Source organism: Tribolium castaneum, chromosome 3 (assembly GCF_031307605.1).
Source record: "Tribolium castaneum strain GA2 chromosome 3, icTriCast1.1, whole genome shotgun sequence".
NCBI lineage: Eukaryota > Metazoa > Arthropoda > Insecta > Coleoptera > Tenebrionidae > Tribolium > Tribolium castaneum.
The window spans coordinates 21,784,776-21,806,502 of record NC_087396.1 but is presented as its reverse complement, the minus strand read 5'-3'; the positions used below and the strand labels follow the sequence as shown (position 1 = coordinate 21,806,502).

Genomic DNA, 21,727 nt, shown 5'->3' with positions numbered 1-21,727 from the left:
GTTTTAATGAATAACCTAGCGCATCCACCATTTTTCAATTTGAAATTATTTTTTTAAATAAACTTTCAGGTAAACGGGAAAGAAAAAAAGATGGAATAGTACGTAAAATAAGCCGCCGAATTCACTCCAAAATAAAATTTTTAATAATTAACTCGGCGCATCCACCATTTTTAATTTAAAATAATTTTTAAAATACGTTTTCTACCAAGCTAGTGTTCAGAAAAAGCTGGTATAATACGTAATAAACAATAAAATTCACTGGAACAAACCGTTTTGGTCAAGCAAACTCAAAAAACGTAGGTTCGATGCCGGGTGTGGCCAACTTTTTTTATAGTTTGTTCGATCCTTGGCTAGTGTAAAACTTAATTTCTGATGACTTTAAACGTAAAAATGAAAATCACTATTTATCCGTCACAATTCTCTGTTAAAAACTGTTTATAAAATCAACGCTACAAGGCATAAATCGGTCTGAAAAACACACTACACATGTAGGTAAAATCTTTAGTTTTTGCTGAAATCAGCTAGTCTAAAAATTAGAGGATAAAATATTCAAGGTTTTCTACTCTTCCTAGGTGTGAGCATTTTAGCTATTTTTGGAAAAACAAAAACGAATAGAATTTAATTGGTGACAAAAAACGGCTATACAATGTCCATTAATTTCTTTAACATATGTCAAGATTAAAAGCGACAATCGATCTGTCATTACATTTTTGCATCTCATAAACATTGCAATGTAATTAATTGCGGTTTATTTTGCTTTATTGGGATTTGTTGCCTGGTCTAGCAAAAGTTAGAACCAGTTTAGTTCAAGACCACAATTTCGTTCATAATTTTGAATCGGCGCCTTTGACAAGCACGTATTGTTTTAATCGCGTAATTTTTTATTACTGAAATGTGGATAATTCGGCACCTGAAGCGTAATCTGCAACTCGCTTATGTATTCGAGGCCGTCGGGAGATACGCTTGCAAAAAATCTGTTTATTATATTTGCATGCAAGTGTGACGTAAGCCCAGCTGGCGATTCGCCAAACACCGGCGCAAAACTCGCGAAACTGCCCTATCCTAACCTCGAAATCGGTGCAAAGGTCGCGGATTAACATCATCGGCGCGCCACTGGCGAATTTCGAGATGCGCTTTTAAATTTCTTCGCTGTTTGAACGGGAAATGCTAATATTTAAGTGTCGTAAAGTTGCAGCAGCATGTCCTCGTTCGGTCGCTGCTGTGTGTATGTTTACATTCGGCGCATTGCAAGCTAAACATTTCCTTATTTCCTAAAATAAAAACTTTATGGGTTTATAGTAAATACTGGAGTGAATAGAGCACACGGAGCCGGATTGCTGTTTTAAATTTGTCGATAATGATCGAAAGTATAAATAACTATCGCTGGGCTCATGTGCATCCAATAAAAAATATGAGAATCAGGCCAAGCGGCCACAAAACGACTGTCTGATGACTAAAAATTAAAAATATCCTAGCACATTTCTCGAGTCTTCTTTTTATTGATTTGCTACCATGTAGGCAGTTGTAATGAAAAGGTGTAGTAAAATGTTGCTGGCATTATCAGTTAATGTTTGCAAGCTGAATGAATGAATATGATTAATTGAGTTTGGGGTTTAGGTTGGCATAACTGTTTCCGATCATGTGGGCACGATTAATAACGATACAAGCCAGAAAAATTTCGATGTTTTATTCAATTATTATTACATCAGACGCGGCTATTTATAATTTGAGAAAATAAGTTTGTTGTGTCAGATGATCAGGCCATATTTTTTGTAGAGTTGGCCGAGACAGAGTTATCAGTTAACCTAATGATGAAAATTGAAAAAAAATGGCTGATGAAATTTTGTCTGCGCTCATGATCACATTTAGGATGCGACTATCAATAACAATCAATTAAAAAAAAATTGGCCGCGCCCGGGTGCGAACCCGCGCATTTTGGATTTTTGCTCCGAGTTTCCCTTTCTTGCACCGTTCCGCTCGACGTGTCATTTAGTCTTCGCTGTTCGGCCCGTTGGACTCACGTCTTGGTTCTCTATCTTGTGCAACCATTATCCGGTTAGATGTTCGTAAGCGAAATGGATAGAACAATAGTTCAACTAAATGAACTGTTAAAGTGGTAAATCTAGACTTACGTAACGAAACGCGGTTTCTTTGCGCGACCGACGGCAGGAAACTTTTTCCTCTTCAAGGTTGACGTGCAAGAACTTAATATTCTTTGGCTAATAAATTGCATTAATAATACTTGTACTGGTATATGGGTTAATTTATGTCTTAAGAGACTACCACGCGTAACACATTATTTATTACGGCAAAAAAAACAATTAGGAATTTAAAGTTTGACGCTAGAAAGGTGGGACTGGGTGAAGAAAAACCAACTGTTTAAAATTTATGAATTTGCAGCTGATTCCATATTAATCTTTGCTGATTGCGATCGCGGGCCTTGAAGCAGAAATATGAATTGGAAAAATCGAAAGACTGTCATAAATGGCATTGAGATTTTACGGCCATTTGAATACGATTCGAGTTTTCCCGTAAAAAAACACCTTTACTTCAGAAAGTCCGAAAGGCGCACCACAACCTGGCATTGAGGAAAAGCAAACAATAATACAAGAAACCATACTTTTTTAGCTCATTTGCGTTTCTTTTAATATATTTTGCATCACAATTAATTTTACACTAATTAAACGACACTTCCGCGCCTAAACCGTCAACCAAACCCAAAAAACGTGGGTTCGAAGCCGGGTGCCGCCAACTTTTTTTTCAAATTTTGGTCACAAAATCGCAATCTAGTTGCCATTTTAAATCAATTTTGACACGCAAACGCACAATGAGGTGTAATTATTGCAGTTTTCTAATTTGATTAAAGAGGTGATATAGTGAGCTTTGGCCCAAAGCGTGTAATTACAGTAATAAGGCGTTTCTCGATTAAAATCAGAGCCAGGTGCAGTGAAATAAAGACAAAACATGAATAATCACGAAACTTAATAACTCTGGGTATTAAGTCTTCGTTGCGATTTCAACTTTTCCTCTCATCTGTTGTTATTGTTGAGCATTGTACGGTACAGTGCAAGCTCATGCTCTACTTACTGCGTTATGTAAAAGCATTAATTGATGTGAATTTACTGTTTAACATCGCTCACCGACAATTACGTCGAGTGTCGTAACAGTCTTCTCTAAACCCCGGATTATCTCCGGTTAGTGCCACCGTAACAAACCGAATTTTCCGGCGATTTTCCCCCCGCTCGTGGCAAGCCCCAAGCTAATGGAAATCGAAAGTGATTGAGGGAAAATTTCGAAAGTGATTTACGATTTTTGAAAACTAGGCAAATGTCACACGGAATGCAGGTCGAAGAAGAAGGTGACGCAAAAACTTATATAACCGAAGTTATTTACAAAATGGTAAACACTCGGTGTGTTTAACCCAATTCGAGTCTTAAAAGTGGTTTTTTCGACGAGAGGACCCCTAGATGGCGCTCGCTCGATTCAGGTCAACGAAAGCGAAAATGGACATTCTAACTAGCGCGGATTTGAATACAAAGAAGCGATTCATTGGAATTATGAAAACTCATGAAAATACAAATTTTGTGGGCTGACACGACCAACTGTGTTCGAAACGAAGGCGGCGGAAAAATGCTACGTGGGCTTGGATGTGCAAACGCTGATTTATGAACCGAAAGCTCGAAAGAAAAATTCTCAATGTGTGATTTTTTTCATCCTGCTGCCATCATAGATTATGTTTATAGATTTCATTAAGCGGCCCAAGATGCATAACCAGTCCTCTAGTACCAAAGTTCCCCGTTAAAGACACGGGCGGCTCTGTTGAGCCACTTTCACTAGATTCTGGGTTATCCACGTGTCGTTCGGTTTTTATCTTATTTTTAGTGAGGAGGAATACTTTATTTTAATCTGGCTTCGTTTGCTTGTACAAGACAAGATTTCGGACGGAGGAGCGTCATTGCATTCTTACACCTCTTATCAGAGATGAGTTTATGGCGTGCTAAGTCAATACGGGAACAAGTTACGACACCAGGAAAAAATACGACAAGAAAAACCAAGTTTTCTAAAACTGTTCAAAGTTTTGCTAAAAAATCGCGACCATGTTAAGCCATTAAAACACCTATTTGAAATTGTAAATCGCCCAAAAATCCCCAAAAAATGTAAAAGTATAATGGTTTTAGAGAAAAAAAAATGGTTAAAATGCTCTAGGACAAGTAGTTGTCAAGACGGATTACTCTATTATAAAAAATAAACCCAAAGAATACAATGTGTTTTATAATGATTCTCATCTAGTCGTCTGTGAATTTCTAATGTAATAAATTTTATCGGAAAGCTGGCCGTCGTTTGAAAATTTTCTACCTAGATATCGTGTTTTGACACTTTTTAAAAGTGATAAAAGACACATGTATGTTTTGACATCAGGTTTTATAATACTCTGAGTGTGTCTTAAAACTATTTAAAAAACTAATAAGTTTTATAAAGTTCTTAAAAAGTAGACTTGACAACGTCTTGAAAAGTGGGTCTTTTTGACTTTAAAACACTCTAGTAGGCGTTGTTAAGGCAAACATATTTTTTTTAATAGTTTTTGAGAACTCTTCCAAACCAACAGGTAAACTGTTACTGAGGAACAGAAATGAGTTTTTCCAGCCACGGAGTTGTTTGCATTTTTTCTGCTACGCAAAGTTCATTAAACCTGCAAGATTAAAAAACGTTGTCCCATATCTTAAATTAGTTGTCCTTTATCTACCTAATTATAATCAAATTTTCTCCTTGAGTAAAGCGGTGTTGTCTGAGCGTGAAATAAATCACCCTCGAGGCTACACTTATCACTTATCAGATTCCAAAAAACAAAGTTATAAGCCACCATAAAAGTATTTGTTTTCGGGAAAAAATTTCCCGAAAATTCAGACCTTGATTAGAGTCGAGTGGTCAAAAACTCACCTTGATGATAAACCCCTATTATCTCAAGGTACAAAGATTAGGAAAAACACCCACTTGTGATAATTGAAAAGATGAATCAGAGTGGCCCGAAAATTAGGTACAGCTCGAGTACTTTGCTAGCGTAAATATTTGGCAAAATTACAGGTGATTTACAGCGAGTATCAGTAAGATTGTTGGCTCCGAGCTTGTTGATTTTCGTCTGAAAATGCTCTTCCGCTCTTATCACGGATTTGGCGAGCGTTTGTTTGCAATAGTGAGAAAAACTTTGATAAGGACATACCGGGTACAAAAATACACGGCAAATATTTGGCCGGTATTGTAGCGCGATTTTTAATTTTAGACTGCATGTGCAGGTGAGGTGCTAATTAAAGAATCAACACACAACTGGTTATCACCGGATTTTGATGCGCTATTTAATTATGATAACGTAATATAAACGACTTTTCTCGTCCAAGAAAACTGAATAAAAACTGCTATCGGTCAATGAAATAATTATTCAAAAATTCGACCGATAAGAAAAATTCGAGATTTTTCAGTTATCAAAAGAGCACATCTTGTTACGATGTTTCAACATCTTACCAAAAATTTGTTACACGCTAGTTATGTATGAAAAAATACTTTAAATATTAATAGCACTAAAAGTTAGTTATTACCCGCATCGTTGCTTAATTCAGAATAAATAAAATCGGAGAAAATTTGCTATCGGTCAATGAAATACATATTTAAATTTTGGCAAAATCTGACCGATAAGGAAAATCACAAAAGTAGTTCATGTGCTCACGTTTTGTTTATTTTTTTCAAGCAAATATCTACAGAAGAGGGAGCTGGGCTGGACCAGCCTGTATAATTACTTTAAACGCAAAAAAATCCACTTTTATTATTTTATATTATATTTATTGTACCATTACATTGATTTTAACTTTACTCGTTAACAAAATATCGACACATTTTTGTGAAACCTAGTAAATTCACGGTAATTTGAAAGTGTTAAATTATTCATAATATGTTGCACAATACTTTCATAACATCAAAGACAGTTGTAGAAAAAAATCAAAATGTTCTTAACAAACCCTTTTTATAACAATTTTTAAGCAAATATTATGCCACCACTTTTATATAGTTTTATAGTTTCTGGAGGTTTTATCACGTAACTAGTCTGGAAAATCCGTCAAAATAAATTCCTGATCCTTTATGATTTATTAAACTTTATTACAACACTTGATAACAATCGAATTGGAGTCAAAGCGACAAAACTAGATTTTTCTATTGTTTATCATTATCAGATCTTGTTTTTACATTTTTAACCACTCGTATCAAACAAAAGTCACTATAAATATCAATTAGACATTGCTATCACTAGTAACAATTGCGTCTATTATAAAAAATAATTCCTAGTCAGTTACTTTTTGTTAATTTGTATCACTCGTCGTGTGCAAATTTTTCCCAAAACCATTGTTGAAGTGAAAGTGAGACCGTTTCCGACCACTAAATCGCAGTTAAAAATTCAGACAGGATGTGCAGACGTTAATCATCTTATCCTTTCGAAATCTCATTTTATCGGTCACTGAGAACCCGTGTTAATCACAATACCGTCGGAAAAAATAAAAACAAGATTATTACTAGATTTTTTCGCAGTAGTCTGGTTTTCCACTTGCGGTTGCTTGACCGGAAAAGGCGGCAAAATCAAAGCTACTTCCGAAAAAAAAAGGTGAATGAATTCAGTTATCAGTGATTCATGGTCCTCTCCCTTCTTCCATTTTGTAACCTCACTGCTTTATCAATTTCTTGCATTGTTTTGGAAACAATGTATTTTTGAGTGATAGAATGGCATGATTCTCTTGTTATAAATAACAAATATGTTGTTATCGGAAGGAGGTTGGTACCATGACGACAACTGACGTCACAAGGGTCACCCTTTTCTTTTTGAAATATTGTTTTATTTGCTTGAACTGCTTGACACATGATTCAATTGTCGCCGAGTAAACAGAAATCATCTCGTGAAAGAAATTTCCGACAATCGAAAACAATAAAGAAGTAATCAGCATTTTGCGTAAATTATGTAAACTAGAGGTTACAATAATATTGTTGCCATATGGACGCACTGACGTCGTGTTTTTTGAATGAAACTAGAAAAAAAACAAATCACATGATAGTGTGTCTGTCATAATAGTTTATATTTGTTCGAAGATGGGCTTTTTTTAGAACAATTCCACCTAAAACTAATTTTATTATTGTTATTTTATTTCGATCAAGGATCATCAAAATAAATTTCCTTTTGATAATTTTGCTCTTGAATGAGTCAGCTGAAATCATTTGTTTCCATGGGGATCTTGTTTCCACTGCAAGTGTTAGACCAAAGTGAAAAAATTCCGATAAAACTTGCTGTGAGAAAATATTTCCAGTCTAAATAATTTGTTTTTGAATAAGTAGGCGTGGACTAGTCAACTTGACATTTGACAGTATTATAAAACAGTATTGCCAATCGCTGCGATAAAAAACGATCCAAGTCAGCAACCAAGTTATTTACTTGAAATTTTGGGCAAAATATTGTAAAATTCCGCATTTTATGAAAAATAAAACAAAAACGTATCGGAAATTACGTCCATTCCCTCAGTTACCAATTGGATACTGTTATCGTATGACAGCATCAATAAATACAATTATTTTAACAATAATATTTGGGATGATGCCATCCTTTTACGTAAAATACTTAAATTCCGATTACTTATTATCTACACACAAAAAAACAAAAAAATACATGTTTTACCTTCAAAAATTTGGTTATCAACAACACTGGAGCAAATATTTTGTTTATAACGGATTTTTGACTAAAATCGGTAAAAACGCCATAACGTGATTCCAAAATGCATAAACAAGATAAATTTGTTACAATTAAGTGATAATACTTCAAAAATACCTAAAAAATTGTGGCACATCTATTTGTCATGAAATTACACTAGAATTAATAGCTGCTAGGTAACGGAACAACAATTTGGATAGTTTACCTCCAAGTATTTTTTTGTTGAGAAATCTAAAATAGTAAAAATCTTTTGTCTCCAAAAATTTCTGATATCTTGATTCAATAAAAAATGTTCACAAAATATTCCTTCTGTGCATACATATCTATTTTATACTTAATAAGTAAAATGTTAGTTGTCAAATTTGACGTACGCAAAAAAATCCAAAATAAAAAAATTAAAGGGGGTCGTGAAAATGTCAGATATTTCCCAATGTGAATAAAATCACCAACTTGACAATCATTATGTGCCTAAAAATTTGGAAAATTCTGAAAGACATTGTTAAAAATAATGATGGTTGATAGAATTTGCGTACGTGCACTTATACATATTTATTTTAAATTAAATAAATAATTAGTTATATGTTTTATCAAAAAAAATTAAACATGATTAGAAATTATGCACAAACAAGATAAATTAATTTGAATTATTATTTGAACTATAATTTAATTATTTACAAGTGTTTGTTACGTAAAGTTGGTACTACCTAGATTAAAATACACAAAAACCAATAGCTGCAGCCACGTAATGTGAACAATTTGTCAAAGAAATTATTTATTTTTCAGTGGCTGAGTAACAGGATAATTTGAAACGAGTTGATTTAAGCAATTTTTTTTAATTAATTATAAATATTATTAGAAATAGATGTAATAAAACAAACAAGTTTAGGTAAAACAATTTTGAGTTAAAAATACCAAACGATATCAAAGTGCCCACTTGACAATTTTGTAAATTAGCATAGCGTATTGTTGATTGTTCTTGTTATCAAATCATTGCCAGTTTTTTACTCTATTCGCAGGGGACAGGAGTTATCAAATGACCCGACATTTGCCAAACTAAAAAATCGCTAAAAAGCCAACAAAGATGATGAAATTTTTGTTACCTTTTACACTCAAATAATAAAAACTTTATTGTGTTATTAACAATTATTTAATATTTTTTCCTATTGTACGTCATTGTGATAGCGACTTAATCGCGTCATTAATTAATTTCGTGGTAACAATCAGAACAATGTTGTATAAATTTATTTATCGGGTTACCAACAAATTTTAATTGAAAACTGAAACTTTCCTGAAATTTGTTTGTATTTATCAGAGCTTCTTTGTTGACTTTTGCCTGATTTACGATTCGTAAATTAAGTGTCGAGGACATTAACACAAAAGGTAAATATTCGGAATTTTGGGAAAGTTTCTAAATCGCAAGAGAATCCTCAGTTTCGACTTTGATCTCTATCATCCCATCAATAAAAAATATTTGATGTTAAAAGTTCACGGTGATTTTTTGGCCAAAGATTTTTACGTATTAGACTAATTTTGAATCGAGGATAGTTGGGTTAAATGTAGATAACTGTGCTAAAAACGTAATGAAAAATAAGTTTGAAGTCATTTTTGGAAAACATAATGCTTGTTATCAGTGACGTCGACATTTTATTTATTCTTGATAAAAACTAACCCGTTTCTAATACTCTCTCACATGGAAGGAAAAACGGTGGAAGGAAGCCACACATGGTGCTATGTTTTATTTTATTATTCAAGTGTCGAAAATCGTTATTAAAAGTTTCCCTCTTGTTAAAAAATGGAAAGCTTTCAAAGAATGATTAATTATTTATAGAAACACATGGACATCAACTGTAATTTTATTGATTGATACAAGTTTGATAAGCGATGTTTGGTTCAAGAGTTCAAGAATAATGTTAAGCATGTGCGTAATGTTATACTCATTTTCAGAGAAAAAAATAGGTAAGAGGAGATAATCCATGGAATACAAATGGTGTTTTCCACGGAAACATGTGCTAGCTTGGCTTGATTACTTCCTGATCAAAGTTTCCAGTTTTCGAAAAATTAACAAAAACTAATAAACAATGATAAACTTGTACTTTTTTTTATTTTTGAAAAATTACCGTTTAATTACTTGGAATAAAATATCGTAACATCTATGACTGTCCAAGATATTTGGTGGGACAGTCTTAGCAACCACAAAAAAGATGTTTTAAACACTCTAGATCCTTGCAATTTGATTGTTTTCTTCCAAAATTGGAGAAATAAATGTAACTCTTAGTAGTTATTACTTATTAAATTCTTGAATTGACCTATTGAGGCCTTCATTTGTTATTTTCGCCCCGGAACAAATTACCTGCAGATTTTTTCCCAAGGTTATTGATTTTAAATTTGCTCTTGCTTCAAATGCGAATTGTGAATCCTTGACAATTCCGTCCGCAATTTCCGATAAGTTTGTTTGGTGTTATCCCAGTCCCAAAATACTTTGCGTATGACATTTTCGCGATACCCTCAAGTCCTTGACTCGAGTTGGACTTGACGCATGATCTCTTTAAATTAGCATCGATAGTAATTTTTTTATTCGTATAAAAAACCAAACATATGCACTAGCATTTTTCCAGAGTTGAAACCCACTCTATTCTACTTTTAAAATCTTACCTTGCTTTACCTTGCCGGTTATTGACCTCGGACTTTGTGTTGCATCTGCCTTTGCAACTATCTTGTGGTTTTTTAACCTTTTAACAGTTAGGCGTTCATTGTGCGTCGAAATTTCGGGAAGAAAAATTCGAACCGTATTAATAGATAATTATGGACGTCAGCTGCATCGTGGAACAAACGTTGCACTGTACTGATGCGACCTAATTTTTTTTCCGGAGCGTTTCCGGAATAAATATACATACAAATTGAAAATTGGAGAAAATCATGCGCGCTTTTTTACCACAGTTGTACACTTCTTCGAAGAAGTCATTTTGTTTATCTGGAATGTTTATTTTTTATCAATCGGTTCTTGAACTTAATGCTACTTTTAATAGAGATGTGATAGTACGACGATCGTCTGCTTTTACTGATATTGCTATGAATGAATGCACTGAGGAAATTTACCTATTATTTTGTTGATGTTTTCGACACAAAATATTTATTGACGGAAAAATATTGTGTCAACATCTAATAAATAAATAGTGACTGATAGTGCACTAAAAATTCCCATATTAATGTTCGACACTCAAACTCATTCTCTGCCACAGCAGGTGTTTCAAAGTTATACAAGAATAATTTTTAATTTTTTTTACTCTCTAGTATTATAAATACTAATCACCATTTTAATAAGCGTAACAAGAGACTGGCCAATATTTTTTTCTTTCACTATACTTTCGTATCGTATGTGCATATAGGGTGAGTCATTGATTTTTTATACTGCTTTCTTTGTAAAATCAGAAGTTTCACAAAAAAAAACTCCTGTATGTAATAGTAATATAATTTCATAGTTTATTTTTCAAAATACTGTAATTTTTACTTTCAAAAATTTGTTTTAAAAAATGTTTAGTATGTACATATTGACTGAACCAAATGAAGCGCACAAAATTCATACTTTATTATTAGCCATTTTTCAAAAAAAACCTAGAACAGTTTTTCCATCACCCGGTATATTGCCTTGCTTTAGTGACACAAAGTGCATCAGTTTTTGATTTTTGTGTCCTTTTTGTTGGCAGAAATGTGCAAAATAAAAAAATGAGAAGCAAGATTTCTCTTTCACGTGATTTTCTTGCATTTTTGTCGATTTGCATATGGAATGCAACAATCAAGCAATTAAATCCCAATTCAGAAATCGCATAATTGCAGCAATTGCACTTCAATAATTGTTATCTAACCGTTTAATGACACAAAGACAGGTCGCGTATACTCATTATAAAAACCAGCCAAGAAATAACTAAAATTCTTTAGTAGAATAAATTATGGATTTTTCTTCATTTCAATGCAACAAACTTGAAAGTATACATCCTGAATTTAGTAATTTTTGCCACCTGTATTAAGGTCGTTTGTATTAATTATAACAGAAAAGGTCATTTTCTACTCTAATAATCGTTTTATGAATTTATTAAGCGCCGGTCTTGAACGCGATTTTTCCTCCAACTAATTTATTCCAATTCCGTGCCAATTGCGCCATTCCGGCACTGATGAAATTCATCGCTTTTTTCCTCCCAAAAATCGATCCGGAAGTCTCGTTACTCTACGCACAAACGAAAGTAGCGAAATAATCAACAATGGATCTCATTGTATTCATTAAATTTCGGTGCCATCAAAACTTGTTTCCCATTTGGGTCCTGCGGAGAGAAAGGACATACGGGTAGGTAGAAGGCACCCGTGCGAACATCAAAACTACGTTTAAAAAGTGAAAATAATAGAAAACTTCGCTTATATAACCGGGTAAGAGACTTCACATAATAAAATGAATAAAGCTGTATGTGTGCCAAGGTGGATCGGTGGGCGCAAGCGCGTTTTACCGAACTTAAGTCATTGCTTGCTGCTGGAAGTTGTGTTGAGTTTTAATTGCAAGCGCTTCGATCGAAACCAGGACGGTGAGTGAATGAAGCCGATCTGGAGCGATTATTATTGGACTTATGCAATTCAGGTAATCACAGCCAAGGTGAACACAAAACGAGGAGGAAAGAAACGGCGTGAAAGCGCAAAAGCGGACCAATTTCACAACTAGAAACCGAATTTTTCGAAAAAACTACGAATAGACTGTTCATTAAGAGCGACTCGCCCTGTACACAGTACAAACCTGACAACAAAGTATGAGCCAGGCGAGCAACAACTCAATTTTTTCTTTTAACCACATAATCCCATAAAAAATTGAGTCTTGCGACTTAATTTGGTGCAGGTCAGGATTGTTACAAAAACGCAAATTTTCAAAAAAAAAATCAATTAAGAGACGTACATAAAATATGCAAATCATTCTAATAGTACTAAAATTTAAAATCTTATCTCTTGCAAAAAACAAATTAAATGAAATTAATTATGATAATAAATCAGCCGCAATAACTGAACTATATTTGTATTACATATTCCATTACATAAGTCTTTTCTTCTTCAGAAACAAATGAGATAATCAGCTATTGTCTTTAAGAAAAATACTTATTTATTTTTGAACAAGAACTATTTGAGTCACAGATTCCTCTACTCATCACAAGCACTTTTTTGCTCCGTATATCTGCAGATTATTTCTGAGAATAATGAGCTAAAGTGATCAATGATCTATGATCATTTGATTAAACAGCCATTCCACGGTAATTATCAACTTTGATCAGATTTATTTTTTATAAAAAACCTGATAAGATCGTTCCAAAAGATCATGTTTTAATGAAAAAATCAAATCTTTACCTGTTTTAACTTTTGCCTTCAGTAAAAAAAGTAGTTTGGTACAAAGTTCTTTCAAAGAAAATGATAACTATCAATGCTTTTGAGAATTGTATTTGTGCGCAAAATTAAGAATTTCCCAATTGGAATATATATTTCTAAGTAAAAAATACAATCCAAAAAGTATTTTTCCAAAGCTTACGACAAAATATTAATTGCTAAACGCACAAGAAGCGAATTCTCTTTTTGATATTGTCAATTGTTTCTTATTTTTGTAAACATTTTCGTATTATATTTCATACATTTGTATTATACTATATTTCGTAGTATACATAGCACTAGCAGTATATATTCAAAAAATCTGTCGTTTTTTACCTATTTTTTTAATAATTGCGTTTGAAAGTAAAATAGTACGTAAACGTTATCCGGAATATGTTTATGTGCACAGCTGAATTATTTGCCTCACTACTTTGGCAAAATAAACGTTTAGGTTTGCCACATAAACTATCTTTTTTACTTCTAATGACATAATTTACTAAGTTACTAATTTAATAGTATTTATAAGGAATAGAAAATAAAAAAAAACATTTTTGAGTAGGTGCTGATTTTTATTAATAATTTTTTCCTATTTTGAGCTTAAAAAGTCAGTCTATAATTAATTTTTCGTTCGTTTTCAGTTAGCTGTTTTTTTCAATTTCAAATCAAACAAACAACAAAATGTGGCGAATTTTTGTTGTTTTTGGCCTCTCTAGCACCAGTTTAATCGCCTTGTAAACCTCGCAAGGTACATCATTCCTAAAAGCTGACAACGCGGAAGTTGTAACATTTAATTGAGTATTTATTACTAGTTGGATTCTCGCTGGCGCTACCATAAAACCAAGCCATGAAAGAGGCCATTGAGGACTTAAACGTGCAACAAAACAAAAATTTCTTTATTTACATTTGTGTTAATAAACACAAACATGAGAATATTGGAAAAAAGCGACAAATCCGGTTCGAATTGAGATAATAATTATTAAACGAAAATAAATGCGCTGAATTAGCATTATTTTAATTACAGAGATTATAATGTTAACACAGTTCGTAGTGATCCGAGCGTGTCATAGTCCATATTTTGATATTTTCATTCCGAAACTAGGAAATTGAGAGTCAAGGAAAAACTAACGAATGACGAATTATTGACTTTACTTGCGGATAATGAGCTCTAAGGCAGGCCACCTGTATTTGGAACATTTCGGTGGCACACACACAATAGGGATGGTTACGAAAGACAAAGAAATTTTCACGTCTTGATTATACTTTCAAATGATTAATTAATTATAAAATTCGAATCAGGTTACATAAAATTTGGTCTCTTTTCGTAACCGAGATGGATTTTAATTTAATTTCGTTTATCTCCCGATTTACATAAATCGGAGCATCAAACCTCTTCACTTTCACGTTTTTCTAGTCCAGTTTATAATAACACAAATTCCACCGAAACCTTCGTCATCAAAACGATTCGTATTGATGATGCGACACATTCATTGCGATTACTTCACTTTTGTGCAATACGGCCCTGTGCACTGGACCCAGTGACACAGTAAGGGGGGCTCCGTGCGTCCGGAAATAGCGGCTAAGGCAGGGTAAGACGCTCTCAATGTCAACCAGCGGCCTTCGCTATTTATACACTTCTGCAACCGCTCCCTGAGATGTTTGTTTCTTGGCATCTCAGTTAACGGTATTGTTTCGCTTCCATTTGAAAAATCGGTGAGGAAACGACTATTTACCAAACTGTTTAGTGGGTCGTTAATTACGGACCAAGAGCAGAAAAAGACGGAAGCTTCTGCTGCGGAATAAACTTGAGATTTGAAAAATCACAATTCATGCAACAGAGACGTAATTAAAAGACTAGTCAGGGTTGATTTAATAACACATAAAACGCTATTATTATCCCAGTTGCAGTTCCGGGTGACTTTTTTTTGTCCACCAGCTAATTCTGTCGTCTTAATCACACTGACTGATCCAACAATAATAGGTTAAGTAGTTTTAAAAATACACCACGCTTGGCCCTAAAAATACCCGCATGGCAGTGTTTTCTTACTAATTTTGGCCACATTACAAGTTTTTCCGACATGGAATTTTCCTTGAAGTTTGCCACTTTGTGAGATAAGTATCGGATTTTTTTTCAATATTGTGCGAATTCCTAGGCAGTGAGTACGTGGGACGGATACAGGTCGACCCTGTATAGTCCGGTAAGTAAATTCAATAAAGGTGGGTAATTAAAAAGTCAAAATGTAGCCTAAGGCTGGATCTGCTAAGGCTACAGAGAAGTTTATTGTTGTTTGAATGTTTAGACGGGAGTCATGACTAAATTTAAAGACTGTCATTGAGCCGCAGCCAATAAAATACTGTCAAAAAAATCGGTACAGTCGCTGGCAAAAAGAATGTCCACTTGTGACACTTGTTAAATACTGAAACCGTTGATGTAAAATTTGGATTCCTTTAAACATTTAGAACGTATAGTTTATTTATTAAAAAAAAACTATAATACATCGCATGACCAACGACATCACTTTTTATAGACAAGGTAAGAAAATAAATAAAATTGAATTTGACGCGAGCTTGAGGCTGTACAAAATGATTTTGAATTTGACTCTGGAAAAAATTTGTATTCAGAGGTTGCTGTTAAAATTCACGTTAAAAATATTCTTTCCGCTTCTACCTGCATCTATCTTCTCCTCTAACCACTTAATTATGTATGTCTCCGTCGCAATTTTTCCTACTTATAATATCATTAGCCGATAAACTGTTTAATAAATTACCTTTTTCAATTGAAACGTCACACAATATGCAACTAATGAACAGAAGCAGCCTTAGATTCACATGTCGACCTTATTACAATCTCTCGTAAGACAAATCGTGCGACATTAAGATATAATTCAAGGCTTATGAGAGATAACAATCCGGAAAGGCACCTGCGGCTATTTCCGCACTTCTCCGCTTAATAATTCTAACCAAACTCTCAAACCTTTTTTTAATTAGAAAATTATGAATTAAAAAGTGAATTCTACAAGTCTAGACGCTTATATAACGCCGCATGCAATTGTTTACGATAACGAAAAGTGAAAAAGCGCCGCTAGAGGGTGCCCGCTCGCACTAATGCCACCATAAAATCACCTCGCTTTAATTACGCCAATTACTAGTATCCGTGTCCGCCCTTCAACTCCGATTGGCTAATTGTGGAAAAAAGCGCAAAAATATTATGAAAAGTAGATTTGAAATAAATCATTAGCGCTGCTGGAAATGGACATACAAAGGTCGCGCGATTTTTTTCCAACTCTTGATTTGCATTTGTTTACAGTAGATGTGAAAATTCGTTCGCAATTTTTTCGCTGTGAATGTCGCAATAACACTAACCTAGTCCAACACCTAAAAATAACCGACTTGCTTCAAGGCGTGCTGTGACTCAATTTTGGGCTTCATTTTGTGCAAAATGTAACTAGGAAACAATTATGCACAGTGAGCACCGTCATTGTGTCTATGTTGTAGAATCGGGTTCATTCACTCGCTCTGTTTACATTTTTTTTTTTTTCGATTACGAAGTGAAACACGATTTTCCAAACTAGAGTTTAATGAAAATTGTTAGAATGCTAGGGCCGGGACGTGGGCATGGGGGGCCGCCTCGTGGGGCTCCTGCCCTCTGGTTCTTGGCCGGTAATAGTCGGCTACAACGTGCAAGTGCTTCTCTTTAACAAGCCGATATTGCACTATTCCGATCGCTATCATGTAAATGAAAGGGACTACAAACCAACAAATTCGGAATATTTTGCAAAAATTGTGAATTGACCCACTTTGTTCAATCACCATAACCACCAAAATCCATAACTTGATTTTTACACGAGTGGTGAGATAGAGGATCAAAAGACCCAAGTCTTGGGTCACCATTGCACAGATGTTGAAACAGAGGAATGTTATAATGCAAACACGGTCTTCCTTAAAATTATCAATTTAAACCACTTTGAAAAAAATTAAGAAATACCTGAATGGTTCCAATGAGGAGCGTAACTCCTGCTAAAGTCAGTAAGAGAACATTCGTAACTATTACAGTTTCAGGTCCTAGGAAAAAAACTTATTTTGTGCAAAAATCATCAAGACTGACCTTTTGACACCCGCAAAACTATCAGTAGAACCAATTTTATGAACGCAATAATCTAGAAAAAATCTCAAGTTTGATTTTTTCGCTCTGTGACTTACAAAATAAAATGCGGATCCGATGAAACAGCCTGTTCGAATAGAAAGACAAAAACAACACGACGTCATTTTGGAAACGACAGTTTTTGACAATTCTGTCAATCAGCGGTGAAAGAATGAGTCATTTGGTGCTAATTGTATACTATTAATATTTCATTACTTTTTACGGTCTTAGGGTAATGACACAAAATAGTTATTTTCTAATTACATTAATTATCACAAATACAATCAAATCTGTGACTCACGAATGCACTGATTTTTTTCCGGTTGCTTGAACGATAATTTAGATAAAAAATCATTTCAATAAATTCTTTTTTAACATTTTTCAAAGATAAAATAGACACAATTTCGATAAAAATCTTTGTCACACTTCAGAGAAAAAAACCGCGTACTTTTTCTCCAAAAAAAAAAACAGTTGAGGTTCAATCTCTGATCAGGATATTTTTTTATCCTTATTTATTTTGAAAAATAAACTATGAAAAAAAAAGAAAACGATTTTTGTAACAAATCAAAATATTAAACTTGGGGTGATGAAAACAAAAATTTTAGAATTCCCGATGAGACATTCAATTTCAGATGCGTCATTTCTGCTACAAAATATTTTCCTCGTCTATCGTCCTATCAATAATTTTTCTTTAACAAACAAGCGATAAAAAGTCTAGATCGTTCATAAAAGTCCCTTCATTATCAGGTATTGAACCAAGAACATTACTGAATAATTTCTGTTCAAAACTGTTTTATAACTTCACAAAATAACCAATAATAACTATAGAAGGCTCCGTAAATCAAAAAAAAATGAAAAAAAGAATGAAAACCCGAAAAACTGGAGTTCGATGCCTGATCTGGACCGATTTTTTTCTTAATTTTTTGAACTAAAAAGTAACTAAAATCAATAATGGTCAAAGCAACGAACATGAGACCTGTTACCATACAGAATTGTTGATACAAAAAAATTACCCATTTTGAACGTTTTCAAAATTAGAAACCAACTCGAAGATTAATTCATTTAATAACAGAAATAAATTAGCATAAATAGTGATGGTAAATGGAAAAACCGTCTAAAGATGAGACTCTGCGTCTACAAAAATATTTTCCACGGCTATCGGTCAATTTTTCTTTGACAAACACGCGATAAAAAAGTCTAGAACCTTAATAAAAAATTCCCTTTTTATCAGATATTGAACCAGGAGCGTTTCATTCGAAAAAATTATAATTTCGATCCAAATTTTATAATTTCACGAGCCGATTACACAACCGACTTTTTGTTTCAATATAAAAGTGGTAAAAGTAGGCCAGTTGAAATAACGATGATAATCAGATTTGATAATTACAATCCGTGAAAATTGAATTTAAATCAGCACACACTTCGTTTCTTATTTTTTATTTTAAATCTTTGAAAAAAATGTCGTCAATAGTGGTATTGTTAGGAACCCACAAAGAAATGAATTCACCCGTAAATATCACCATCATTGCTATAGCAACTTTCACATTTGTTTTATGAGTCACGCTGTATTTTTTCTTACAAGATTTCCATTGTGCGCGTTATCTGGCGGCAAGGCAAATACCAGCGAAAATGGGAGAATGAGAGCCGAGGTAAATCCGAGATATTTATTAAATAATAAAAACAAGAACATTTTAAGTAGTATAAAATTTACACCATTATTATAAACATCTTTACAAAATGTAGTTCTTTGGAAATATATTAAGATTTACAAGTACACGCTATACATTATACATTTATACATTAACTTAAGTATTTTACAATAAAATTATAAGGTGTAACAACGATATATTTTCTGTACAAAAATATACCTTAAAATACATTTAATTTACTAACAGTTAAGAAGGTACACGGATTGCATCGTTTTTAAAAATATAACTCATCGCATTTTAAATACAATTGTTTGATCACAAAAACGAACGGAATAAATCTAATGTATTTTTAATACCCGTTAACAAACTTGGTCGCCGCAAAGATTTCGTCGCTGTTTCGCGTAGAAAAAGTTCGTTCGTTGTGTTGAAACAAATCGGAAATCTTTTGCAAGACGACACTCCACTCTAATAAATTAATAATAAAAAGTTTTTGTATAGAACACGTGTGTCATAGGAGATCTAACTACCGAACCTCGAACAAGATTCAACAAGGGAACAAACTTTCCGTAAATTCGAATGATTGTCATTAATCGTGGGGGCTACGGTCCGTATTCGTGCAACGTCTCCATCAACCTTCTACTATCTTCGGACCTGTACACACAAAAAACGAATTAGACACAGGTCCATCAGAGCCCCTTCATTCTTTCTTACATTTGCTGCTGCTGCTGCAACTGGAAGGTGTCTAGATGCTTGTTGATCTCCCGGTGCACGTGCTCGGGCAGCACCCCCACGTTCGAGAACAGACTCCTCAGCACGTTCAACTCCTCCGTGAGCAGCTCTATCCTCTTTTGCAGTCTTTCGTTTTCCTTCATCAGAATCTTGACTTTCTCCTCCGTCTCCCGCGTCCGCACCTTGGCCTTCTCCCGGCTCTTCCTCACCGCGATGTTGTTCCGCTCCCGGCGGCGGCGGTACTCGTCACTGTTCTTATCACAGGGCTTGACAGACTTGCGTGCGATGTGCTGGTTGAGCATCATCGTTTTGCTCTTCATCGCGTTCATGTGGTGCATGACGGGGCTGGGGGCCAGCGTCGTGAAGGTGGCGGCGGGGGCGGCGGGGTACCCGCCCCCCATGTACCCGTTGGGCATGACGTTGCACTGGCGGCGGTACTCCTGCGGGTCCACCGGCTCCTCCTTGATGCTGGGCACGTCGCTCCCAGCTGAACTGTTGGAGTCGCTGTTGGAGTTGGGGGTGGCAGAGTACGAGGCGCTGCTGTGCACCGGCTGCGGCATGTAGGCCAGCGTGGTGCGGGGGTAGTTGTTCGTGGGGGCCATCGGCCGCGGCTGCAGCCCCTGCAGGTGCTTGCCTTGGCTCTGGTGGAGGATGTCGGAGAAAAGCCCATCGCTGAATTGCGAATCGTCGATGAGGTTCTGCAGGTCTAAGGAAATCTCCGGCGTGTTTAGATCGTTGAGTTCGCCGTGTTGCTGGTACTGCTGGAGGTGGTGCTGCTTAAGCAACGCTGTCGTCTGCTTCGAAATGCCCGTATTGTTATTCAAGTTCGTTAAATTATTATTGTTATTATTGCTGTTCATTATGACCGACTTTTTGACTTCGTTGCTAGTTTGGCCCTGCTGATGATTGTCGTACATTTGGGGAGAATCCATTTTCGGCACCGACTTTCACTAAGTCCACTTTCACTGCCGAAACCGAGTTCAATCAAGTCCAACACACGCACTACGCACTTTCCCAAATTTTAATTCGCTTTGAATCGAACGCTATTCCATTCAGGATCCATTATAAACACTGGCACTGCCTTTTTTTCAAAAAAAAAATTCGAATCCTGGGGTGCGTTGATTTGCGCGCCAACGTGATCCTGATGTCTGTCAGGTGTACTCTTACACAGCCTACTTGGGGACCACACCGTTCGTGCGCTTGCCCAAGCCAACTTGATACTGAGATTGCTTAGCGCTATTCCTGCTGTTTGTAGTGGTTAAGCAGGCTCATGCGCTCTGCACATTCCTGCTGACGTACGTTTTGAAAGTGAAACATTGCGATTTGATTTCGTGCGCTACATAAAAGCCTGCGTTTTTTGACGTAATTACCAATTTCGACTCGTACTATACTAAAGCAGGAAAACAAACGCATTACGAAAATCAGGAAAAATTAAATAAACGCGATGAAAAACATTCAAGTGATTATTTTACCAACACTTGCGCCCATTTATCACCCACTTGTGGGTGGCGGACAGATTTTTGGGCCACATTCAAAGCCATTACTTAGAAAATACACACAGGATGTCCTATCTCCAAGCTAGAAAACACCCTGTATTGTAATTTTTTATTTTACTTTGAAGACCACAAATCACATGACCTTTGGAGACAATGGCCAACCGCGACTGCAGAAATTATTGTTTATAAATCCGAATTTTAACCTAATGACATGCATATAAAATTTAGAAATTTGTTATGCAAATTGCGCTCAGTTTTACTTTCGTTGATGGCATTTGGCATTTAAATATAAAAGAGGAAAGTGCCACATGAGACGTTTATTAAAAAATATTTTTTAATGTTTGCGGAACAGCGTATGATAAATTGGAGAACCTTGCAAAAATTTGTTGATATTTCCAAAGGAAGCAGCGTTCAAGGTATGTTCATGGCTACATTTCGCTCGATTTGAATATTGTTAGAGAAGAAGTAATTAAGTGATGCCACATGGAAGCTTAGTGATAAGTGATAACAGATAAAAATCTGTTTTTAGAGTAAGCTTCCTTGACCTATAAATGAGGGGCCAAAAGACTGCGTCTACTTGATTGAG

The 21,727-nt window shown here is 34.9% G+C and overlaps 2 protein-coding genes across 2 annotated transcripts; both read right to left on the bottom strand.

The window, feature by feature from the left end:
* Nucleotides 1-16,685: 16,685 nt before the first annotated feature.
* Nucleotides 16,686-17,459, bottom strand: LOC107398170 (uncharacterized). The gene is made up of 5 exons (XM_015981326.2): nucleotides 17,327-17,459; nucleotides 17,232-17,283; nucleotides 17,112-17,188; nucleotides 16,924-17,065; nucleotides 16,686-16,872 (listed from the first exon to the last, which is right to left on the bottom strand). The coding sequence occupies exons 1-5, from the start codon at nucleotides 17,390-17,392 to the stop codon at nucleotides 16,715-16,717; spliced, it is 495 nt and encodes a 164-aa protein (XP_015836812.1). The 5' UTR covers nucleotides 17,393-17,459; the 3' UTR covers nucleotides 16,686-16,714.
* A 1,458-nt stretch (nucleotides 17,460-18,917) lies between these two features.
* Nucleotides 18,918-20,892, bottom strand: slbo (slow border cells). The gene is made up of 2 exons (XM_962431.5): nucleotides 19,628-20,892; nucleotides 18,918-19,567 (listed from the first exon to the last, which is right to left on the bottom strand). Exons 1-2 carry the CDS (start codon nucleotides 20,575-20,577, stop codon nucleotides 19,516-19,518), a joined length of 1,002 nt encoding a protein of 333 aa, XP_967524.1. The 5' UTR covers nucleotides 20,578-20,892; the 3' UTR covers nucleotides 18,918-19,515.
* Nucleotides 20,893-21,727: the final 835 nt, after the last annotated feature.

Coding starts and splice junctions, on each gene's coding strand:
- LOC107398170 (XM_015981326.2), bottom strand. CDS start 17,392: ATGACGTCGTGTTGTTTTTGTCTTTCTATTCGAACAGGCTGTTTCATC. Junction 17,284..17,326: donor TCGGATCCGCATTTTATTTT/GTAAGTCACAGA, acceptor GATTTTTTCTAG/ATTATTGCGTTCATAAAATT. Junction 17,066..17,111: donor TCCTCATTGGAACCATTCAG/GTATTTCTTAAT, acceptor GATAATTTTAAG/GAAGACCGTGTTTGCATTAT.
- slbo (XM_962431.5), bottom strand. CDS start 20,577: ATGGATTCTCCCCAAATGTACGACAATCATCAGCAGGGCCAAACTAGC. Junction 19,568..19,627: donor TTGCAGCAGCAGCAGCAAAT/GTAAGAAAGAAT, acceptor TTGTGTGTACAG/GTCCGAAGATAGTAGAAGGT.